The following is a 23,335-nucleotide window of genomic DNA, read 5'->3' as shown; positions in this document are numbered from 1 at the left end:
GTATGGCTTGAAACAGGCACCTCACGCCTGGTACACCATGTTCGCATCATTCATCCACAGCCTCGGATTTTGGCCCACTCGCTCGGACAACTCTCTCTCTCTCTCTCTTCATTTTGCAACGCGGCGACCACACAGCATGCCTCTTGCTCTACATCGACAACATCCTCCTCACTGTCTCTTCTTTGTCCGCGCTTCACCACGTTGTTTGTGATCTCCATGCTGAGTTTGCCCTTAAGGACTTGGGCTCTCTCCATTCCTCGGTATTCATGTCTAACGCTCATCCGATGGTTTCTTCCTCATCCAGCACAAGTACGCCGAAGAATTGCTGGAACGGGCTGCCATCCCTGCTCCACACCGATAAACACTCAAGCGAAGCTCTCCTCAAACTCCGACAAGCCACTCCAAGATGTCACCTACTACCACAGCCTTGTTGGTGCGTTACACTACTTAACGATGCCCCGCCCCGACATCTGCTACACGGTCTAGAAAGCTGCCTTCACAAGCATGCACCAACAGATGCCCACTTTGCCATCATCAAGCACGTTCTCTGGTACATCCGCGGCACAACGGCTCTTGGCTTCAGCTGCGTTCATCACCGATCCTCGACGCCACGACATACTCGAACACAGATTGGGCATGGTGCCCGAACACCAGGAGCTCCATGTCGGGCAATTGCATCTACCTCGGCAATGCTCTTGTCTCCTAGTCGTCTAAACAATAGGCAACAATGTCTCAATCGAGTGCGCAGGTGGAGTATCGGGGCATGGCTAATGCCGTCACCAAGTGCATTTGGCTATAATAGCTCCTCGATGAACTATAGTGCCCTCTCAGTAAGGCAACGATTGTATACTGTGACAACGTCTCAGTAGTCTACATGAACAAGAACCACGTGCATCATTGATGAACGAAGCACATCGAACTTGATATACACTTTGTTTGCGAGAAAGTCGCCCTCGGCCAGCTCCGGGTTCTTCACATTCCAACCGATCAGCAGTTCACTGATGTGATGACCATAGGACTTCCCACTGCTACATTAAATGATTTTCAGTCCAGTTTGTGTATCTTCTCCGATGACACACAAACTACCGGGGGGGGGGGTGGATGTTAGCAACGTGCGTGTACATGTTGCTTCCTGTGACTCATTCTGCTAGCGCCTCTTCTTTAGCCGATCAGTTAGTCTCGTAGCATTTTGTAGGGAAGTCAATTGGTTGCTATGTTAACGTTGTACATGTATTTATACTACACAAGCACATCAATGAATTTAGTGTGTACTAGCTGCAATCCTTTGTTCTCTCTCGTCTTGCAATTGCTCAACTTCAGCTTACATTGATGATCCTATTGAACGTCGCCATGAGACGTACAATATACTAATTTGGATATGTTACAGTTTATTGCTGAGCGTATATTCCATGATATACTAATTTGGATCTGTTGCAGTTCCAAGATAATTTGGATATTGGACTTAAACTGTACTCATCATCAATGTAAGCGGAGTGTGGAGTGTTGCACCATGAGACATACATTATACTAATCTGTTGCACTTCAGCTCTGCGATGTGTATGCATGGTGTCCACTAAATTTATTGGTGGAATTTAATCTGTTGCGTATATTCCATGATATGCCTGCATACAAGCAAGTATATGCATGCGTGATCCACATGTATGCACATGAAACAATAAACATTTTTTGTTACCCACTTATCTTCAATGTTCGTGCTAGGGAGAGGTGCACGTGAAGATGAACACACTATGCGACGTACACGGGAGATGTACGAGCTATGGTGTAGAGGAGATTGATTGCACCAGGAGACATACACGAGAGTTGTATGATATATGGTGCGGAGCTCGTTGTGTATGACATGAAAGAGGTTTTTCATGTGCGTACATGTGGGTGTGAGAGCTAGAGCAAATGAGATGATTTCTTGGACTTCATGAACTATGATCCATGAATAATCTAATTAATACACAGTAATGAGCTCGAAATGATAACCAATCAAGGCAGAAGTAGGAGTTATAAGCATCTAGCAATTCTTAAAAGGAAGTTCAAAATAAGAAGATGGATTTACACATAGAACAACACGTCATCAACGCAACACTAAAATACCTACAAAAATTATTTGAAAACAAAACATGGGAACTTCTGGGCTGATGTTCGGATGCTGTTGGAGCAATTTGCAGGGATAGTCAAGGTATGTTTATAGCTGCAAGTGCAAGAGTGTTCGATGGAATCTTTGAACCAACTACTCTAGAAGCTCTTGCATGTAATGAGGCTTTATCAATGGCTCTTGTCAGCAATCTATCACAGTGTGTCATCGCTACTGATTGTTTGGAGGTAATTAAAAGCTTGGAAGAGAAGAGCTTATGCCATTACAATGCTATGTTGAATGAAATTCACTCCGAAAAGGATCTTGTAGGTGAGGTTCAGTTCAAGCATGAAAGCAGGAATTCTAATGGAGAAGCACATAGGTTAGCTAAGAGTGTATGCTCGTTGGCTCTAGGAAGATATGTCTGGCTCCTCGGGCCACCTAAATTTCTCCATGTACCTTTGAACATCCTTTATAATGAATAATATGTTGTTTTCCTAAAAAGAACTATCTGACAGGTTTTGGTTTCATGAAGCTCCCGATATCATCTTGGCTTCCCTACGTAATGATCGGTTGATTCAATGAAATGCTACCCATTACTTAAAGAGAGAGAGCTAGAGAGAGAGAGTAAACTTCAAAGACCTACAACCTCTTACATATGTTGCAACATATAAAAAAAATGGCTCTATGTTTTTTAAATTTACTGTAAAAAAGTTGACACAGGATTCATCGTACCATGCTAGCAGGCTACCAGTATGAGTTGACATCACGCCAAGAAACTCAAGCAATCCCTATTTCCCGCGGTTTTCCAGGCCACTAGCTCGTGTTATATAGTGCAACACGTGTTAGGGCATCCAGAGAGTGTAGAGATAGCTCTGTCTCTAAACTGGAACCCACATTCAACCTCTAGCCTTGCCACCTTCCTCTGCAATGTGCTGCCACTAACACACGCCCCCACAAGACAGTACTTGTGTCAACTGATCCCCAATCCTTCTTGTGATCCCCAATCCTTCCTAGCTGTATCGAACACACTGCTCGCCCCCTCCGGATCAAACCCACCGTCACCTCTCGAATCGATATTGTCGACCCCAAATCAAATCCACTGGCCACCGCCTCTCGAATCAGTTCTGTCGCCTCCCAAATCGAATCATCAGTCGTGTGCCCCAGCTCTGCCTCCTCCACCCCAAGCACCTCAACTTTGGCCCAAAGGAGTAAGTGTCGGGGGCAGACCGTGGTTAGCGAGAGGGAGGGCAGGAGGTGTGGTGTGGAGATGAGGGTGACGGCAAAGGCCGGGGTGCTAGGTTGATGAGCTATTGCCGCTATGAATTGTTGCTGCTGATATGGCGTGGTGAGGTTTGGATTTCCTTTTTTGCAATATGTGTCAAAATAGTTGTAGGTTTTTTAAATGAGCATTAGAATTTATAGTTTTTTTGCAACATGTGTCAAAATAGTTATAGGTTTTTGAAATTTACTCTTTTTTCCTTGCTGGAGCAACAATTTAATTTCTTTTTTTCCTTCCTAAACAAAAGAGCCATTGAATGGGAACCATCTAGATAGAAAATTGCCAATGCTTTTGATTCACTCACGGGACATGTAAATCTGTAAGATCTCCTTTATTGGGAAGCTTGACATCACTAACTAGGTTACATTAAGCTAAGAATTACAAAGGTACATTGCATAATACATTAAGGTATGGCACAAAGCTGGTTACAAAGGCACTAATCATTTATATTGAAAATATCCATGCTTAAAAGGTCAAGTAGCTTCTCATGCCGCTCCACTTGTGTGTTGTCTCTTCCAATTTTATGTACTTGCTCAATTTTTTGGCCTTTGCTTTCTCCATTGTTGCTATAGCATATTGATTTGTAGCATCCGCCTTCTCCTTTCGCGCTTCTGCATTTTCTCCATTGCAATAGCTTTCTTTGCTGCAACATCATGATAAAGTTGCATTGTTGGATCCGGCAGGTTGCTTGAAGAAGGCTGACCCTTCGCTGCTTCCTTTGCCTTGCGTTTGGCTGCCTTCTGCCCTTCAGGTCGAGGTGATTCCCTTTTTGAATCTTCAATATCTTCACTTGAAGAAGACATGTAACTCACTAATTCACCAAGCTTAGCTCTCTTCCTTGCATCGCTTCCCTTCATGTAGGTTGCGTTCCCCTTTGGTTGGTCTTTCACTGCTTTCCACCAAGAGTCCATAGTGAATACTTTCCCTTTAGTATTTCTTGTATACAAGGCCTTTGCTTTGTCCATGAGCTGATCATCCGATTGACCACTAGCATACATTGCGCTGCTGAATCCAACAATCATTGAACTGTGTAATGATTTTGGTAGCCTTACTCCAATGGTCTTTGCATTGCTTGGTTGTTCTTTGCCTTTCTCTTAGACTGTTGTTGTTATACTCTTCCGCAACTTCCTTCCAATAGCGCTCAGATTTCTTGTCGTTGCCCTTGACTGGATCAAGGGAATTGCTCAACCAGGCACTAATCAACCGAATGTTGTCCTCCTCCGACCAATTTCTTCTCTCGGAACTCCTTTCTTCTTCTAGACTGCTATCTCCTGATAAGTGAATTGTTCTGGCAGCATGCATTGGGGAATCTGAGCTTAAACCATGCGAGATGTTCATACCATGTGGGGCAACAACTTCAAGGCCAGCTACTTCAACCGAGGGCGATGACCTGACAACCAGAACTCCTCCATACATTCCATGTGGAGATGGTAGGAACCATGAAAGCTTGAGGCATTGGAGAGTGGATGAAAGTTTGTTGTGTTGGGAAATGGAAAGGGATTTTGTGAATATGGAGGCTGGAAATGCTGACCATACTGAGAATGTGGGAAATTAGCGGAAAAATGAGGTGGTTGAATATTCTGAAAGTAATTGTATATGCATTCTCTAGATCTGGGCTTGGATTTGAAGAATTCAGCAAATTTGTAAAACTAGCTGAAGATAAGTTATTCATGATTTTGTATGCTCAACGTTGTTCCTAGATGCTCTATATATATGTGCTTTGTCACATGAAAAAAAATATATTAATGGTTGGCAGCAGCCTCCAACCCAAGCAGCGCTTCCAGCAAAACACAAAAAAAAAAAAACCCTAAAGGCTGAGTCAGCAGTGGTTGATGGCAGCCTCTAGGGATTCTCTCTCCTGCTTGGAGGCTGAAAAAGACCACATTATGGTTGCTCTTATCCACTACCCACTGCGCCACTCGCTGGGAAAGCAGGGCTCGGGTCGTAGTGCTACTACTGTGCATCGATGGACAGGGTAAAAAGACCCTCCAGCTGTTTGCCACGTCAAGATGCGTCCACGCCATGCCCGACACAACCCAATCTTATCGTTTTATCTGCGGTGGGTCCCATTGCCGGTAGCTGCAAGATGGGCCATGGTGGCATGTCCACCGAAAAAAAAATAGATTAACCAGTGGGAGAGTGAGCAAATAAAAAAAAAAAGCAGGAGGGAGATATTTGAAGCCACAACCATGCTGTTGGCGCTGCCCCGCTGGTACTGGCCCGGCCGCTGAATCGTTTCGCTCGCCTGTTGGTTCCGGAACCACCCACGGTTTTCTCTCAGCTTTCCGCTAAGCTCCACGTCACTGCTGCTTGTCGTGTTCCTCACCTTGCAGCTTTCCGCTAAGCTCCACGTCACTGCTGCTTGTCGTGTTCCTCACCTTGCAACGATAAATACAGCCCCCCCCCCCCCCAACCCAAGGACTAAACAAGAAATGGCAACGTCTCTCGCCTGCGCCTTCTTCTTCGACGCCGAGCCGCTCGGCGAGCCTGGCCGGCACGCGCTGGACGCCTGCGCGCTCTGCTCCAAGCCGCTCACCCGCAACAGCGACATCTTCATGTACAAGGGGGACACGCCCTTCTGCAGTGAGGAGTGCCGCTACGAGCAGATGCACTTCGACGCTGCCTACGCGAGGCAGCCTGGCCGGAAGGTGCAGTCGCAGCGCAGCAGGCGCGAAGCGGCGGCCGGAGCTGGCGCCGCGTCTGTGCCCAGGAAGCCAGACGTGTCCGTGGCCAGCTATTAACCAAGCAAGCAGAGCAAGGCACGGAAGGAAGAGTTTCGTGTTTGTTGCAGCAGCCGTAAGAGATCCGATGAAGGAGCTGCTCTTGGCTGGCCGCCGGCGGCGCAGCGCCGAGCAACGGGTTTGGACCCAGAAACCAAGCCAAAAAAAAAGGGGGATGGATCTGAAAATTGAACCAGGCGATTAAGCCAGATCTGACGTTGGGGTTGGATCTGGGTCATGTGTGCAACGCTTGTTTTTGTTTTCCCTTTCGATTGGCTCTTTTGGGTCGTGTATGAGAGAGGCTAGGGGCGTATGTGCAAGAGCATCGTCGATGTGTAAATGTACAAGGCATTTCAAGAAGTTTTGCTAGCCCTTAAATTTTGATCACAAACATATCTTGCTTCTGATTTCTTTTTGTGTGTGCTTCCAAAACGTTGGCCCAATGAAATCTGGCTGACGATGCCGATCTCCTTTGAGACTCAAGACCGTACCAGTAACCAGGAGGAGTAATAAGCAGTTCTTTTGGTATCCAATCCCCATCCCCAAGTCCGAAATTTACTGGGAGTGCACAAACAGGATCGTTAATCTGACGGAAGTCTGCTTCTTTGACGGGTATTTGCACCGGCACAATGACCAGGATCGATGTAGCAGTTTACGTGAATTGACTAGTACGAAAACAACTCTACAAGTGTGCCAGTTGCATCACGGAACAGCAGCAGCAACTCCATAAAAATTCTCAGGGTATCTTACCGCCAGTGTCAAGTGATTTGTTTTCGATACGAAACCTCATTTCCTGTTAAATTATGATCCCAATTTTCAGTATGGAAAATTCCGGAACATGCCATATTATATTAGAGGAGTAGTTTTTTTTAACTCTAAAGTGCTTTATGCCCCCATGGTACAGATTTTTTAATTAATGGATTTGTTTCCGTATTTGACTCAAGTCAGTCTTATACCACTGTATATAGCTCTTGTTTTTGTAATTCTCCAGATACAATGAAGTTCGTCGTAGTGCGTTTTTTCTGAAAGAATTTTCCATGTAAAACTGGTCTCTTTGTCTTTAATCTTTTTTTCGACCGTCGATTTCTAACATTTCAATCACGTGATAACGGAATCCAGATCAGCGTAAAAATAGGAACAAATGGAAAACGACAGTGATAATAAGAATCGTTGAACAATTCAATTATCTTTCCGTCAGCGTCAAGTGATGAGTAAACAAAACACCAAAGTGGAGGAAATCATTGTACCCACGTCAGATTCATTGAACAGCTCAATTATCTATGCTTTTCTGTACGTGTCGCTACTCATTGCTGAGTCACTGGAGAGTCCCCCACTCAATCAAGAGGCGCGTCGCGTCCATGGTTCAGAAAAAGAAAAAGAGGCGCGTCGCGTCATGGCTTGGCTGGAGAAGCCGTGGACGTACGACCAGCCAACCATGTCTCCGGCCACCACCAGCGCAGGCGTGGCTCACCGCCGGCCGCCGCAGCGAAACGGCTAGTTTACGCGCGCGCGTTAGCGCTCGTCGCAGCGAACGATTCTTTCCTCCTTTTTTTTTTTTTTGAGCGCAAACATGAACGCTATATTTACCATTGACAGAGCTACAATCCTTGCCGATTACATCTGCTAGGAAATTCGGTACGCAACTCGACCAAGTACAAATTTTGTTGACCGGAGAGGCCTGTTTAGCACAGAACCGCACCATTGGCCATCCGGTTCACATAAAAAAAATGAAATAGAAGGAAGGTCCTGTTTGATAGATTTCTTTCTGATCTAAATTTTATGTACAGAGTGAATTTTTTAATAGAAAGTAAGTCTATGGTTGAAAGGATATGATTTTTTAAAATAAAATTTATAAGGAAATGATTTAGGTACGAAAATTGAATTAGAGTAAGCTGATTCTATTCGCCGAGGGAGGGGGCAGATACGGTGAATGACTGGAGCGCGCAAACGAAAAGAAAACAGAGCATGCAGGCGCTGCATGGCGAGAATTATTTGCGGTGCTCGGCTCCAAAAGATGATCCGAAGCATTCGCTCTCCATCGCGCAGCTGTAGGCTGCAGGGTGGACGAGCGCGCATAAAAGTGCGGGGCGGGGCTGCGCCGGGGGCTCCAATTATCAAGTGCATTGCTTCTCTGTGAACCCACCTAAACAAATCGGGCGCGGATCTCGAGAAATGCTGCTCCCCCGGGCGAAACTTGCCTCCCTGACCGATGGAATCTTGAGCCGTGGTGCAACTACAATATCGCGAGGTGCTTCGTCGCCTACTCCAAACACGTGCACGGTTGCCAAGGCGAAACCTGGCGATCTCACGGTTTAAACAAAAGGGTCTAAAATGCTGCTTCCATGATTCTCTCCAAGTTGTCAATGTAGAATGAGTACTAAAATTCCCAATGGACGCAATCACAGATCGCGAGCATCAGCCGGTGCTTATTACTGTACGTGTCACCCCCCGCACAGGTCACAAGGTGCTGCCTGGCGGCGTCCATGCACCAACACTTCCAAATATTCCCGTAAAAGAAGAGAAAAAAAAGAAGCCCTGAAAGAAAAAGTGCCCATGCTGGTATTGTGAGGGCCCTAGGCAGTGGCAAGTGCAAGTGCTCTTTTATCATTTTCGTGCCTAACCATGTGGGGTTCCTGCCTCGTTTGTCGGCAAAAAGGCTGGCGCACTAATAATCAGCCCTGAGATCTTTAGGTTAGTATAAGCCGAAGTTCGGAGCCTGCGTTACGGGGTAGATTTGATGCAAACTAGTATGCTTTTCCCGTTGATCATCGATGCTCCATAATATTTAATTCTCGCTTTTGCTGCACAAAGCGGAGCAAGTAGTAGTATTTAAAATACACCGGTGCCGGGGTGCACTCATGTCTCTTCCTGTGATAGCACACGGTTTTTGCTTGTAACAGGGACGTTTTGGTGAGATTCCTCTGTGTTTGCTTCGGAATCCAGAAATCCCACATGGCCCGCCTCCTGCCGTTCTCGTCACGGTAGGCCGGTTTCGTGGGCCCCGAGCCACAGTCACGGCAGCCATCATGCGATTTATATATATATATATATATATATATATATATATATATATATATATATATATATTTAAAATATTTCAAAATTGCATACCCGTTTGAAAAATAATGAGGTCTAATCTAACGTTATTTGTTCAATGAACGAGATTTTATGGGTCCCGGCTTCTAGCAAATTTAATAATCGAAGAGAGAAAGTTTTTGCCCGTTCAGCAGGCGAGAACTTGATCTCGTCCAATGAACAGGCGAAACTTTCATTTTGCCATACAACGAGTGGCATATTTGTATCATCCACCTACCAGGCGACATATTCAATTTAATTCAATTACAAAAATATATATATAATTAGTTTTTTAATATAGATTTTGTATTCGGTAAATTGAAAAATATTACATATTCATTCCGTGAAAAATGATAGTTGTGCATACAGTTGTCCAAACAGTTTATTCTATCCTTAATTTTAGTTAGATAATATTTTGTCGATATTTCTTTATTTAGTTGGTGTAAAAGCGTGTGGAATTTTTTTTATGAAGTGACTTTGTGAGAATACAAAATCTTATTTGTCGAACAATAGTAGTTATGAAGTACAAAATCATATAATCTGACACGGAGTTTACATACATTGACAAACATTACATATGACATAGGATTTTTATCGCCGCGCGAATACACCATTACCATAAAGAGATGACAACAAACGTTAGTATGTACGGTATGTTTAAAGCCTAACCATGAGGAGATGATAACAAACGTTGACATGTACGCTAATAAATATTACATGCGACAAACGTTTTGTTATATGTCCAGTCATTCCATAAAGTCACAGATAGATGAAGGAGACTGAACAAATGAAACAAAAGAGAAGATTAGTTAGACAGCGTATGAAACCGTATGTAAAGTGATACATGAGTAATCTATGTCGCTATACCGATGAGTAATCATATGTTTTATATTGAGACTCGTCGATTTTAGGGACCAGGACGTCTGGCTCTCTCGACCCTCTCACGGCCGGCCCTGGAGGCACCAATACTTCTCTAGAACGGAGTCGCGGCAAGGGCACCAAGAATGCAGGAAGGCAGCCGTGGTGGCGAGCTGAACGGTCTTAACCTGCATAGTTTAGACTTGAGAAGTGTTTGCTTTGTATGTATCAGGAATATCTGGAGAGCCGTTGATCTGATGGGAACAAAGGAGTTCCATTTCTCCATTACGCTTGTCATGCCTAAGCAGTGCGACGATGCCCGTTGACGCCGCCCGGCGGAGAAGGATCCGTGAAAGGTTCAGCTGCTGCCTGCTTCCATGAGACTTTGCCCAGCTTTCCACTCTCGAACAGCTCGTTTTTGTGGGCGTGTGTGCAGTGTGCCACACTGCCGCAGTGTGTTTCATGCTTTCAGCTAGAATGTAAGAGAATATTCAACCGACTTATTAAATCTCACTCCCTATATTTTTATATACAGAGAGTTTCTCTAAAAAATTCTATAAGTATCTCTACCCGTTTCAATAGACTCACTAAATCTCGTTCTTTAAATATCACTCATCTATATTTTGTTAGTATCCTATAAATAAAAAATATTTGGAACGGCTATAGTTTGTATATGTTTGAATTTTATTTGAATTCAAATTAAATTAAAATAAGAATATCACATGAAATAATAAAAATGTATATAAATAGAGTATTACAAAGAAACTCATTTTTATTTTAATTAGTTTGATAAAAAATCTGAGCCAATATTTAGTAAACTTCTCTAAAGAAGTCTATTTTATAACTTCTAGCAATTTTTAATGCCTCAAATAAATTCGCAAAAAAGAAACAATTACTAATATTCTTCTCGTGTGATGTATTAATTTATAAAAATATTTCCAACCATAGGCTATTTGGTGAAAAATAAGTTCTTTTGTAACTCTCTATTTATATGTATTTTATAATTTCACGTGATATTCTCTTTTTAATTTAATTTGAATTCAAACAAATTTGAACATGTGTAAATTCATCCAAATTCTTATAGAATGCATATAAATATAAATAGTTCATACTATCCACTTTAATCTCAACAACTAAACAGAAAATTATCTCATCCTATCCACTCTAATTCTAACAACCAAACAGAAAAATAGTTTATCCCATTTATCTCAACCAAATAAAAAATTAAATTATTACATCTTAAAAACATGAATAACCTTATCTCATCCAACATCCCTTCGTCGCCCATCAACCAAATGCACCCTCACTTCGCGGCAACATGTGTTAGACTCTGATCAGTGCATCCTCCGGGGAACATGTCGATCTACTCGTGTACGGTTAGTACGCACGGGATGACGTATCTTGACACTTAAATTATCTTTGTAAATAAGATAAGCAAGCTCCAATCATCAAGTGCAATGCTTCTGTGGTAGGCAACTACACAAAACGGGCGCACATCTCCAGAGAAGCTGCTCCCCGGGAAGGAGGCTCCATGCCGAAGGAATATTTAGAGCCGTGCGACAACAATCGCAAGGTGCTTCGCCCCTACGCCAAGACGTGCGCGTCTGCCAAGGCGAAACCTGGCAATCTATCAGTTAAACAATGAGTTTTATAATGTGCTTCTATGATTCTCTCAAAGTTTTCGATGTAGGAGTAGTACTAAATTGCCAAAGTCAGTCCTCGAGGGAAAAAAGTTGCACAAGCCTCAACCGGTGCGTGACCAGATCGCAGCAGACGCAATGCTGAAGTGCCACCTGCCTAGCGGTCCCGTTCACTGCTCACAGACTGATGCCTGGCCTGGCAATTGGACTCGTGGGTCTGGTACCCATGGGTTCTATGTCCGGTAGGTTCAGATTCGGGTTTATATTTTCGCTTACGGATCTAACAGATCGGGTTGGGCTCGGTTTGATATTTCGTTCATAGGTGCCCATGGGTCATCATATATTATTGCATTGCAGTTGTAGCTCATCCCATCGTTTGCAGCATCCGTGGGTACATAGGTCAGGCGCTTAGCGCAACTGTACTTCAGCATAGGTTCCCCATCACTTGGGCGCCATTTGCATCTGAGCACACCGTATCTGCATATGAGTTGCACACTGCATCTGCATTTGAGCATCTCCAGTCCCGCCCGCCATCTCTTAGGGTCTCTGGTCTCGCCACTGCCCGCCCGTCATCTCTCGACCGTTGTCAGTCGCCAGCCGCTGCTGCCCCGCCACCATCCCTCGGCAGCCACCCCAACCCTCACCCTAGACAGTCGTTGCCCTCGCTGCTTTAGTCGTCGAATACCCAAATCGCTCCCTAGTCTCAGGCTCCTGGCCACTGCCGTTTAGCAGTCGCCACTCGGTCGCTACCCAGTGCAACCTAAATCGCTATCTAGTCCCAAGGTCCCGGCATGTTTGAAAATTCATCGGTTACCGATCGATGACCGTGATTACCGAGCTTTCCGGTCCACACCGATTTCATAATACGACCGAGTTTTGAATTTGAATTAAAAAATCAAAAAATCAAAAAAAAACCCTAAAAACTAGAGACAATTCTAAGACCTTCTGCGAAAAAAATTCAAAAATAATATCGTTTGTATCATATTATATAGGGAGGAAGTTTAATAAAAGGAAAAAGTTGAAACGTGCAACTCATTTATTTACTTATGTTAAGGAAAAGGTTAGCATGTTAACACATATTTTTTCTTGTGTAGGATGCATCTTAAGAGGGTCTTTAAAATTAGTTTCACTTTATTTATAGTTTTATTAATTTCTTCATGATTTTTTACAAATTTCACCAGCAGAAAATGAACATGTTAAGAAACAGCATTGCAATTAACTTTTTCATGTCTAACATTATTTTTCCTACATAAAGCATAGTATAATTAAACTAATAAAAGTAGTTTCACTAATTTTGGAGGTGTGATGAGTTAGTTATGAATTAATCTAGTTACAACATATTTACACAATCATGCATATTACAATAACTATTTCATAAATTTATATATTTTTAAAAGAAATATGATCATGTAAGACGACTAACAAAATTAATTTCATGATTTTGGATTAGCATAGAGTTAACTATGCATTTAATTAGGTTTAGCAAATACATTTTTACAGAAAATATTCAACTTATTTATGAGTAAAAATACTTTTATCATGTAGATCATATTACAAGCAAACAAAAAAATATTGTTTCACTTGATTTGAAGCTCAGATAAATTAGTTATTAAGTTAACAATGTAGAGCTTTTTTTTAACTTAATCCTTTAAAATTGGGAAATTCACCGTTGAATGTGGAAAAACCGATCGATAAATCGGTCAATTCAATCAATGCTGAACTGAACCGACGAACGTCCGATGGGTTTGAATTCGGATTTCAGTTTTAGCTTATTTGGTAATTTGAGTTGAGATCAGATTAAAGTTGATGGGTTTCGGATTGAATATAATTTTGCTCCTATCTGACCCGACCCTATCCATTGCAGCCCGTGCATGCACCACGTTTCCCGAGATTCCCGTAAGAAAGAAGCTCCACAGTTTTATTTTTTTTAGAAAAAAAGGGTCCCCACACAGCTACTGTGACACTGTGAGGGCACTTAGGCAATGCTCTCTATCATTTGCGTGCCTAACCACGAGGGCCTGCTGCCTCTTATGTGGCAAAAGGGCTGGCGCCCCAATTATCAGCCATTCAGCCTCAGCACGTATACATTGTTTAAGCCAAAGTTTAGATCCTGCCTAATGGTAGGGTGTAGATTGGACCTGCAAACTATTCCGACTATGCTTTTCCTTTGATTATCAACGAATACCAAAGAATATCTACTCCCCTCTTTCGCTGCACAAAGCGGGGCAAGTACAAGTACCTTTCCTAGTCCACCACTAGACTCCTTTTCCGGTGGAATTTTTAGATTTTGACGCTTTAAAAAAAAAAACCTACACATAGATCTGTAGAGAAACAATAAAAAATAGACTTTTTTTATAACACTATAATATTTAGCGTCGTGATTAAATAGTACGATACCGTGATAATTAATATTATGGTAGCTACAACGTATAATCTTTTAAACTCAAAATAGAATATTGCTAATACGGTGCCAAATATTACGGTGCCTTCTATTCGATCACGACGTCAAACGTCACGGTGACATATAAAATGATATATTTTTAGAAATTATTTTCATAGAGGTATATTTGTAGAATATATTTTTCAAAATGTAAATTTCACCCTTTCCCTTGCGGCGAAGGTGATAGCATCGCACACGGTTTCAGCTCAGCGTATGACAGGGACGTTTTGGTGATTCGTCTGTGTTTGTTGCGCAAAACCAGAAGTTCCGGGCCCCGCCCACGTCGTAATATCTGAAGCGGTATCTGTAGACGCCGTCGTTTTCCTCACGGTGGAGCCGGGTGCGCGGGCCACGCGGACGACACACACAGTGGCCGTCAAGCCGAGCCAACCACTCCCCCGTGCCCCATGCGCAGAATAAAGATCCGACGAACCACTCCACTCCATTCGCCTGCCTTTTTAAAAAAAAAATTACAAAAACCACTCAAAAGTCACTTAATTTTGACTTTTCTCTGAAAGTTGTTTTTTAAAAAAACCCATCTCAAAGGTTTGGCTTTGCTAAAAAACACCCCTAAAATTCAAAAATATTTTAAAAAAATTACAAAAAATTCTAAAAAAACTAGAGACAATTTTAAGATCTTATGTGAAATTTGTTTGAAAACTAATATTCTTTGCATCATATTTTATGGAGAGTAATTTTGAAAAAAAAGAAAAATATGTATCTCATTTATTAATTCGAGTTAAATGCATAACTAATTATTTACTAACTAAAAATTATGAAATCAATTTTTTTAGTCTTCTTATATGATCCTCTATCTTCTAAAAATACATGAAATCTTTAAATAGTTACTATAACATGCAGGATTGAGTAAATGTGTTGCAGATAGATTAATTCATAACTAATCCATAACACCCACAAAATTAGTGAAACCACTTTTATTAGTTTACTTAAATAATAATTTATGTAGAAAAAATAATAGTAGACATGATAAAGTTAAAATAACATGAGTTAATAAATAAGCTGTATATTTTTTCTTTTTTCTAAACTTCCTCTCTATAAAATATGATGGAAAGGATATTATTTTTGAAAAAAAAAAATCACATAAGGTCTTAGAATTATTTCCATTTTTTAAGAATTTTTTTGTGATTTTTTTATTTTTTTCGAATTTGGGGGGAGGGGGGTTGCAACAAAGCCAAACTTTTTTGAGAGGGGTTGCAACAAAACAACTTCTAGAGCAAAGTCAAAATCCAAGTGACTTTTAGGTGAGATTTTGTATTTTTTTTCCTTTTTTATGAACGGGTTCGTATTTCATAGATGGAATACGAATATAACACACTATCATTAACAGAGGAGCCCCTCCAGAAGATTGGAATTACAATGCCGATCCCTGAGAAAACTATGCACCTTTGATCGACCTAGCCAGACACGGCGTCGTATCGCCAAAGCAAAACGGAATACCACACCGAGGAAAGATTTAAAGACCGATCTCTCCACCGGTGAGTAACCTTCAAATTTTAGAAGCACATGGAACATACTATCAGAAATAGGTCTTGACAACGTTAAACACCCTGGCATCACGACACGATCAATGATCGTACCCTCATCGGACAATGAGCGATCTGGCATCTTCGTCTTCATCCTCGATATAACACGCCACTGCACTATCGCATAACAACACGAGTCTGTAGCTAAACAGAACGAGTAAACACTCACACGCCTCCCAGAATCGACACCAGAGAGAAGGCAGCTATCGTCGCCGTCAACGGAGCTGACCCGCCAGGTCTCCATCCGCCCGCCCCGGTTGGGGCAAGATAGGGTGGGGCATCGGTCAGGGCGGGGCAAGACGGGGTGGGGTGGGAGCGGGAGTAGGATCTACCCCGTGCTGCTCCGCCCTAGAGTATATGTTATATACACGTTTAGCGGGTTTATTAAGAAGTTTATTATCTTTTTTAATAGAAGTTTTAGTAAACTAATGCATGTATGTAACTATTATTATATTATGTTAAATCTTATGAATCTTAGATATAGTTTTTTATTTATTTATAAATTGCAGTAGCTATTATCTTCTAATAAAATTTGTTTAAAGTTTTTAATAATTTTAATCTAAACAGAACGAGACCAGACGAATCAAAATCGAAACTCTATAAGACAAGACGGGACAAGAAAAAATTTCACACAATCCTAATTCAGAGCAGGACGAGACGGGGCGAAGGACATGCTCCACCCGCTCCCACCTCTCTCCATAATTTTAGATGTAATTTTTTATTAATTTATTTGTTATGATAACTATTATCTTCTAATAAAATTTCATCTATGATTTTTAATAATTATAATCAGAGTTGGATGAGACGGATCGGGTCAAAATCACAGTTCTATGGGATAGGACTGGGTAAAAAAAAAAATCACCTGATTCTAGTTCGAAGCAGGACAAGGCGAGACAGAGGACGTACGGGTGGGAGCAGGTGGAGGCAAAACCCGCTCCCACGTCTCCATCTAAAATCTCTACGCCCGGCGCGCGGTATTCCCCCGACCCGTGGGCCATCTCGCCCGTCCAGCCGTTGTTTCCCCACGAACCTGCACCCGCAGCGTTTGTTCGTCCCCGTCCGCCTTATATACCACCCCGCCTCCTGTGCTAGCCCTTACTTCCCACTTCACCTTTGGTGTGCAGCTAAATCCAGATTGCGATAAGCTCACGTCCTTGCCCGGAAGACAACTAAACAGTACACTGTACACACCATGGCGGAATCTCTCGCGTGCGCCTTCTTCCTCGACGCCGAGCCGGTTCGCGAGGCCAGCCTGCCCGCGCTGGACGCGTGCGCGCTCTGCGCCAGGCCGCTGGCACGCGACAGCGACATCTTCATGTACAGAGGGGACACGCCCTTCTGCAGCGAGGAGTGCCGCTACGAGCAGATGCAGCTCGACGCCATCCGCGCGAGGCAGGCTGCCAGGTCCGCCGGCCGGAGGCACCAGTACTCCTCAGGCACGGAGTCGCGGCGTGCGCACCAGGAATCCAGGAAGGTGTCCGTGGCAAGCTGAATGGCCGGACGGTGCTCCTTTGGTAAGAGATCCGGAGAACCGTCGAATCCTGATGGGATAAACCAGTTCGCGCCATTTGTCCGTCACGCTTATTTGGCCTCAGCTGCCCATCGGCGCCAGAAGGCAGAAAAGGATCTAGAAGGGTCGTTTGCGTGCATGAGGCTTTGGCCATCCGAATCGCCCAATGTCCAGCTGTCCAGGGGATGATATTTGGCTCCCATTGGCCATCGCGTCTGTGCTATTGTCTGTTTCAGACCGATTGTAACACCACTTTTGTAAATCCCAAGCATTTTGCGAACCTTGTTTCCAAGAAATTTTTGAGGTGTAAATGCATGTCATTTCAAAAGTTATACTAGTACTAGCCATGAAGTTTGATCGCACATCTTGTAAGTGCTCGCGGTCCCGCCTACTTTCGTTTTTGTGCCACTCTGAACTGATCCCATAAAATATGGCAAAGGATGCAACTGCAGATAAGCAATTCTTTGGATAATTTAGCCCGATAGAAACTCCAGCTCTACTATACATATATGATTTACAATTTATAGGATAAAATAAAATAACTTAGATATTTATTTTTAGTTCAAAGTAAGAACAGGATATCTCAACAAATACTCTCAATCTCAGCTACAACTCCATCAATTTTTAAAGTTAGAAATCACTAGTTCCAAAAAAAATTTAAAACTGAAGCTCTACCAAACATACTCTTAGAGTTTTATTTAACTTTACCCAAAAAATTACCACAGCCGGTGCATAAACTGCGTAATATTGATCTTGGCAATGCACGAGTACGCTAATGGCATAAATCAGAACAGTAGCTGCATCTGTATACATTTGGTCAGATTATCTTCCAGTCAAGTGTCTAAACAATGGACCAAAGTGGAGGAAATCATCATTCCCACGTCAGATCCGTTGCGATATGAGTTATTTATTTCATTCCGGTACGTCGGACTACTCATCACTGAGTCACAGGGAAGTCTCCGACGCATCATAGAGGTGCGTCATTGCTTAGCTGGAACTCGAAGCCGTGGACGTAGCGAAAATGGTCTATTAGGTGCGTCAATGCTTAGCTGGAACTCGAAGCCCGTGGACGTAGCGAAAATGGTCTATTAGATTATAATTATGATTCTAATAATTATTATAATATATTTATTAGGATTAACATATTTGTTAAGAATATATGTTAGTAAGTCTTATAGATACAATCTTTAAGAAGTCATTGTAATTGAGATAAAGTTTAATTGAATTGAAGAAGGCTCAGGAAAATTGAATCTTACTGGAAGGTTCGGTGTTCAGTGGTTGAATTTATAGAAGTATTTTGTCTAGAGGCAAAGTTAAAGCTGATGACTTCACCAGATGGTCCGGATGCTCTGTGTGTTAAAGTCATCGGAGTATTTCTGATAAAGAGAAAGAAGGCTAAGGATCTCACCAGATAGTCTGATGATCTGCACAAGGTAACACTAGAGTATTTCTTACAGAGAAGAATGTACGTACAGAAGACGAACGGAAGGTCCGGTGCTTGGTTTATGCACACCGAAGTATAGCATCAGTGCATTTCTTACAGAGACGACTGCAAATATTCAATAATGAAGATCGACTCATCGGATAGTCCGGTCATCTAAGAAATAGTTGCACTAGAGCATTTTCAGGGAAAAGAAGAGAATGTTTAACTCACCGGGTAGTCCCGTGTGAATGGAATGAATATCGGATGAATGCATCGGAGTATTTTACACAGAGAGACTGTAAAGGCTTGGATGGCTTAAGATAACTCAATGTAAGGTTCGGTGATAGAATTGAAGTCACACTGGAGTGTCTGCTGCTCACAGAAGCATTGAGTGAAAGTCCAACGACTAGTTTCTGAGGTTGTACTCATCGGATGATCCGGTAAGAACAGTAGTACTAGCACCGGAAGAGAGGCTAATGGTGAGACCTTATCTTGGTGGCTTGGTGGCTCATTGTACTTGAGATATTGTCTTAGTGACTTGGAAGCTCAAGAGCCATGACCGAAAGATATTTGGTGACTGGAAGTATATCCTTTATGGAGCTCTAACATAGACTAGGGGTGACATTTATATCATTGATACCATAAGATAAAAATCCCTTATGTCGAGTTTGTCTCTCTACCTTATTTATGTTTTCGTATTTACATACTTGCAATTTACCTTGTTAGAGTAGGTTGCAATTCTTTTGAGCGGTAAAGTAGATACACTAGATAAACAGAGCGTATCTAGATAAAAATTGAGATAGATTTATCTTATTAAGTTTTTTGAACCAATTTGGTTTAGATTTTGTAAGTGTCCAAATTCACCTACTTTTGGGATGTTACTGTTCCTCTCAATTTATGTCAGAAATTTGTGTTATTGATAAGCTTAACATCCTAGAGTCGTGACGTGCGAGGTTGGAATGGATCCATAATGCTTCAATTTTCGATGGCATAAATTTCTTTCATTAGAAAATTTTAATGTCTTATTATTTAGAAACTAATAGATTAAATATTTGAAGAATCACTAAGGAAGTAATGAGATCTCGCATCATCAATAAGGAGTGGCAATTAGATGTATTGGTGAAGAGTATTTTTTTTATATTTAAATATTGATACATTTAATCGTATTTATTCTCTCCCTAGTGCCTATAATATTTGAAATAGTCTCATTAAAATATATGAATACACAATGAACGTGCAAAATAAGAAATATCATGTGCGTTACTAAGAGAGTCCAAATCATCTGCATTCGACACCTGTGTGATGGAGAGAGAATGCTTCCAATCAACTTTTGCAGCCGAGCATTACGAGCATTTTTCACCATGCAATGCATGAGTGCTCCGTTGATTTGTTATTTGGCCGTATCGGTCACTTTACCAGCAACAGGCATTAGTGGCTGTCTCTCTGGGACCCGATGTTCTACTCGTATACTACTTGAGTTATGTTGGGAAGATCTGTAACTTCCAATCACCAAGGGATAATGTCCAATGCTTCTCCGTGAAGCCACTTAAACAAATTCGGCGCAGATCTCGAGCAAAGCTGCTCCCCGGGACGAAGTCACGAAGCCTGCCTGACCGATGGAATCTTGAGCCGGGCGTGAAGCTGCAGTCTCGAGGTGCTTCGGCCATCGCCCCTACTCCAAAACGTGAACAAGGCGAATCACATCGAGTTTAATAAGCTGTTCCTATTATTCTCTCCAAAGTTTTATAAGCTGCCACAGATTATGTGCAGCAGCCGGTGCGTGACCAGATCATAGTAGATGCAATTCTTATATGCCACCTGCGTTCCGTCCCCTCGATGTTCACAAGCCGCCTGGCGTGCATGCACCACAGTCCCCAAGATTCCTGTAAGAAAGCAGCTCCAAAAGAAATAAAAATTCGCATGCTGGCAGAGTGCTCTCTATCATTCGCGTTGCATGCCGGACCATGCGGGGCACCCGCCTCGTATGTTAGCGAAAGGGCTGGCTCCCTCATTATCAGCCCTTCGGGCTTCACATTAGTTTAAGCCAAAGTTTGGTGCCTGTATAATGGTGCAGATTTGATGCAAACCAAACGATTCCGGCTACTCTTTTCCATTGATTTACATCAGTGCGCCCGAATAAAGAATTCTCTCTTTTGCTGAAGAAAGCGGGGCAAGTAGTGCAGTATTTCTAATCCACCACTGGACACCTTTTCCCTTGCTGTGATAGGCATCGCACACAGTTTTGCGCGTAGAACCGGGACGCTTTGGTGCGATTCCTCCGTGTTTGTTTCGGAAACCAGAACCCCCTAGCCACGTCGTAGTCGTACATGACTCGCCTCACGTCGTTCTCGTCGCGGTGGAGAGGACTGCGTGGGCCACGCAGACACTGACGCTGTGGCTCATCAAGCCAAAGCCAACAACTGCACCATGCCGAAATAAAGAACCGAACCGCTCATAATACAAGAAGATGATTGGAAGGTATGGACGCCGCCAAAATACAAGTTTCATGTCTTATGGTTCAAGACCGTACCTCGATTGCTCAGCGTCTGCAGCTGCGTTAATGCTAAAATCAATATTTTCTGTCCAATGTGTATTCGAAATCTAGAAATTACTGTGCATCTATTTCTAGAATGCCCGGAACTAAGGAGCCTTTAGAGCAAAACGGCAGCATGGTTGCACCTGCCCTTTCTGCACCGAAATGCTTGGGTTAACACTGATTCCATACAATTTTGGTGGAGTGACCGCATTCGGTAGTCGCGGGAAATGAAAAAGGGCATCAAAACTTTGGCCATCTTGATGTTATTACGGTAATGGTGGAAAAAAAGAAACTACAAATGGCAATACAGCACGTGGTTTCAAATACCCGTGATATTAAGGGTGACAACAAGTCGGGTCAAGATCGAGTAGAGGGAGAATACATTTGACCTGAAACCCGATACCTCAAACTCGATCCGGCCTTGAAATGTTTATCAAGTATAAAATAAGCCAGGACCCCGGTCCCGTCAGGGACCCGACACCCATTGGAGACCTGAGACTCGCCCGCGAGTCCACATGCGGGAGGACGCAAGCGAGGCAGTGGCAGCGGCAGATTGCGCGCAGGTGACGACAGAGCACGGGAGGGGCGAAGGGCGACGGAGTCAAGGCGGCGATGGCGATGGGGGAGCGCGAGAGAGGTGGAGGGTAACGGAGTTGAAGCGCCCCGGGTGATCCTTGGTGCTTAAAACCATTATTATACCAGTCATTGGATCAGTTGCTGGTAAATAAAAGTCTTACAACAGGAAATATTAATGCCATATAACACGAGGGACGGTGAGCATAATCCACCATCCTAATAAAACATACAGCACTAAGCCAAAGTACATTATTATAAGGGTCTACCACAACAGAGTACACAGCAGAGGCAGCATGGGAATCATGACGCTCCACAGGCAACTTAGGTGCGGACGCGACCAAGCCTACTCGTCTTCCTCACTGTCTGCCTCGGTGAAGTCCGGATCATCCTCTGAAAGCACAAGCAAGTGTGAGTACAAGAGTACTTAACAAGTTTCAACCCTTGCCCTACAGCAGGGGTACAAATACATGCTTAAGAGGATGTCAAGGATAAGCTGTAAGGTTGAATTTTGCAGAAAGCTAAGTTGCACACATGTATGGTTCATTTTATGTAAAGCGGTTTATGAAAACGGCATCAGTAATAAAATATGGTTGTCCAAAATTTATTGTTGCTGAACACCCCGTCCACGGCAACCCACGGCACACGGCCGGACCTATATTCCAAAACAGGGCATACCTTGCCCACTCACTCACAAGGAGAACATACGCAACCCAGCTAGTTGCTGCGACCGAACCATAGTTCGTCCATAACCGAGGACACGACTATTCAAATAGTTTTACCTCTGCAGAGTTGTACACTTTACCCACAAGCTGAGTTCGACAACATTCCACCGCCGTGAAAGTGCAACCCAACAAAGCCATTACCCACCACAGCATCATCACATTAACCGCCTACGGGAGCTAACCAGGGGTTCATGACCTTTAGCCAGGCCTCCAACCGGGTCGCCAAGCCTGCACCGCCTGTACCTGCTCCATGATTTCTCGCTGCACACTTACCTCCAGACGATAGTAGACTAACTGGGGGACTTAGACTAAGCCCTACCTATACAGGGTCGAGTGGTTGTACTGTATAGACTAGGTAGGATGTCATATCAACTCGTTACTTAAACGAGCCAAGACAAGTATCTCCACATGGAGCCTGCCATACGGGCAGCACTCCTCCCAAAGCCTGTCTTACCGACAGCGCTCCGTCTCCCTAGACATTCCTGAAGGAACCCTGATTTACCCCAGCTCTAACCCCAACTTAGGAATTAACCTTATCACCTGACCATAACCCACACAACACCAACACCAAATTGTACACTTTTGAAAAGCTAGATATGAAGTAACAATAAAGATTATCATTCCTAAGTATACTTAGTACAAGATAATCGCCTAGGCATAAGTACTTTAGCTACGGCGAGATCTTAGGTTTTTCAAGATTAAACATACAGGATAATACAAATGGCTATCTAAGACTATATTAGGTTATAATTAGATCAACAGTTTAAAATATGCCCACTAGTAACATTGCATGCATTATATCGGAGTAAAACAACTGCTATGGGTTGTGTGGATAAAACTGGGTTCAATATGGTCAAAGGGGAAACGGATTGAGACTTATCTTCATTGAAGTACTCAAGGGGGTCCTATTCGAACTCCTGGGTTCC

At 42.9% G+C, this 23,335-nt stretch overlaps 2 protein-coding genes across 2 annotated transcripts; both read left to right on the top strand.

Moving 5' to 3' along the window:
• The first annotated feature begins 5,771 nt into the window (after positions 1 to 5,771).
• On the top strand, positions 5,772 to 6,478 carry LOC133924856 (FCS-Like Zinc finger 2-like). The gene has a single exon (XM_062370585.1). The coding sequence runs from the start codon at positions 5,798 to 5,800 to the stop codon at positions 6,104 to 6,106; it is 309 nt and encodes a 102-aa protein (XP_062226569.1). The 5' UTR covers positions 5,772 to 5,797; the 3' UTR covers positions 6,107 to 6,478.
• A 10,122-nt stretch (positions 6,479 to 16,600) lies between these two features.
• Positions 16,601 to 17,155, top strand: LOC133923637 (FCS-Like Zinc finger 1-like). The gene has a single exon (XM_062368918.1). The coding sequence runs from the start codon at positions 16,835 to 16,837 to the stop codon at positions 17,132 to 17,134; it is 300 nt and encodes a 99-aa protein (XP_062224902.1). The 5' UTR covers positions 16,601 to 16,834; the 3' UTR covers positions 17,135 to 17,155.
• The last annotated feature ends 6,180 nt before the right edge of the window (positions 17,156 to 23,335 follow it).

This window comes from Phragmites australis, chromosome 7 (assembly GCF_958298935.1).
Source record: "Phragmites australis chromosome 7, lpPhrAust1.1, whole genome shotgun sequence".
NCBI classification, from domain to species: domain Eukaryota; kingdom Viridiplantae; phylum Streptophyta; class Magnoliopsida; order Poales; family Poaceae; genus Phragmites; species Phragmites australis.
Note: the sequence above shows the minus strand (reverse complement) of the source record. Positions and strands in the feature narration are given on the sequence as shown.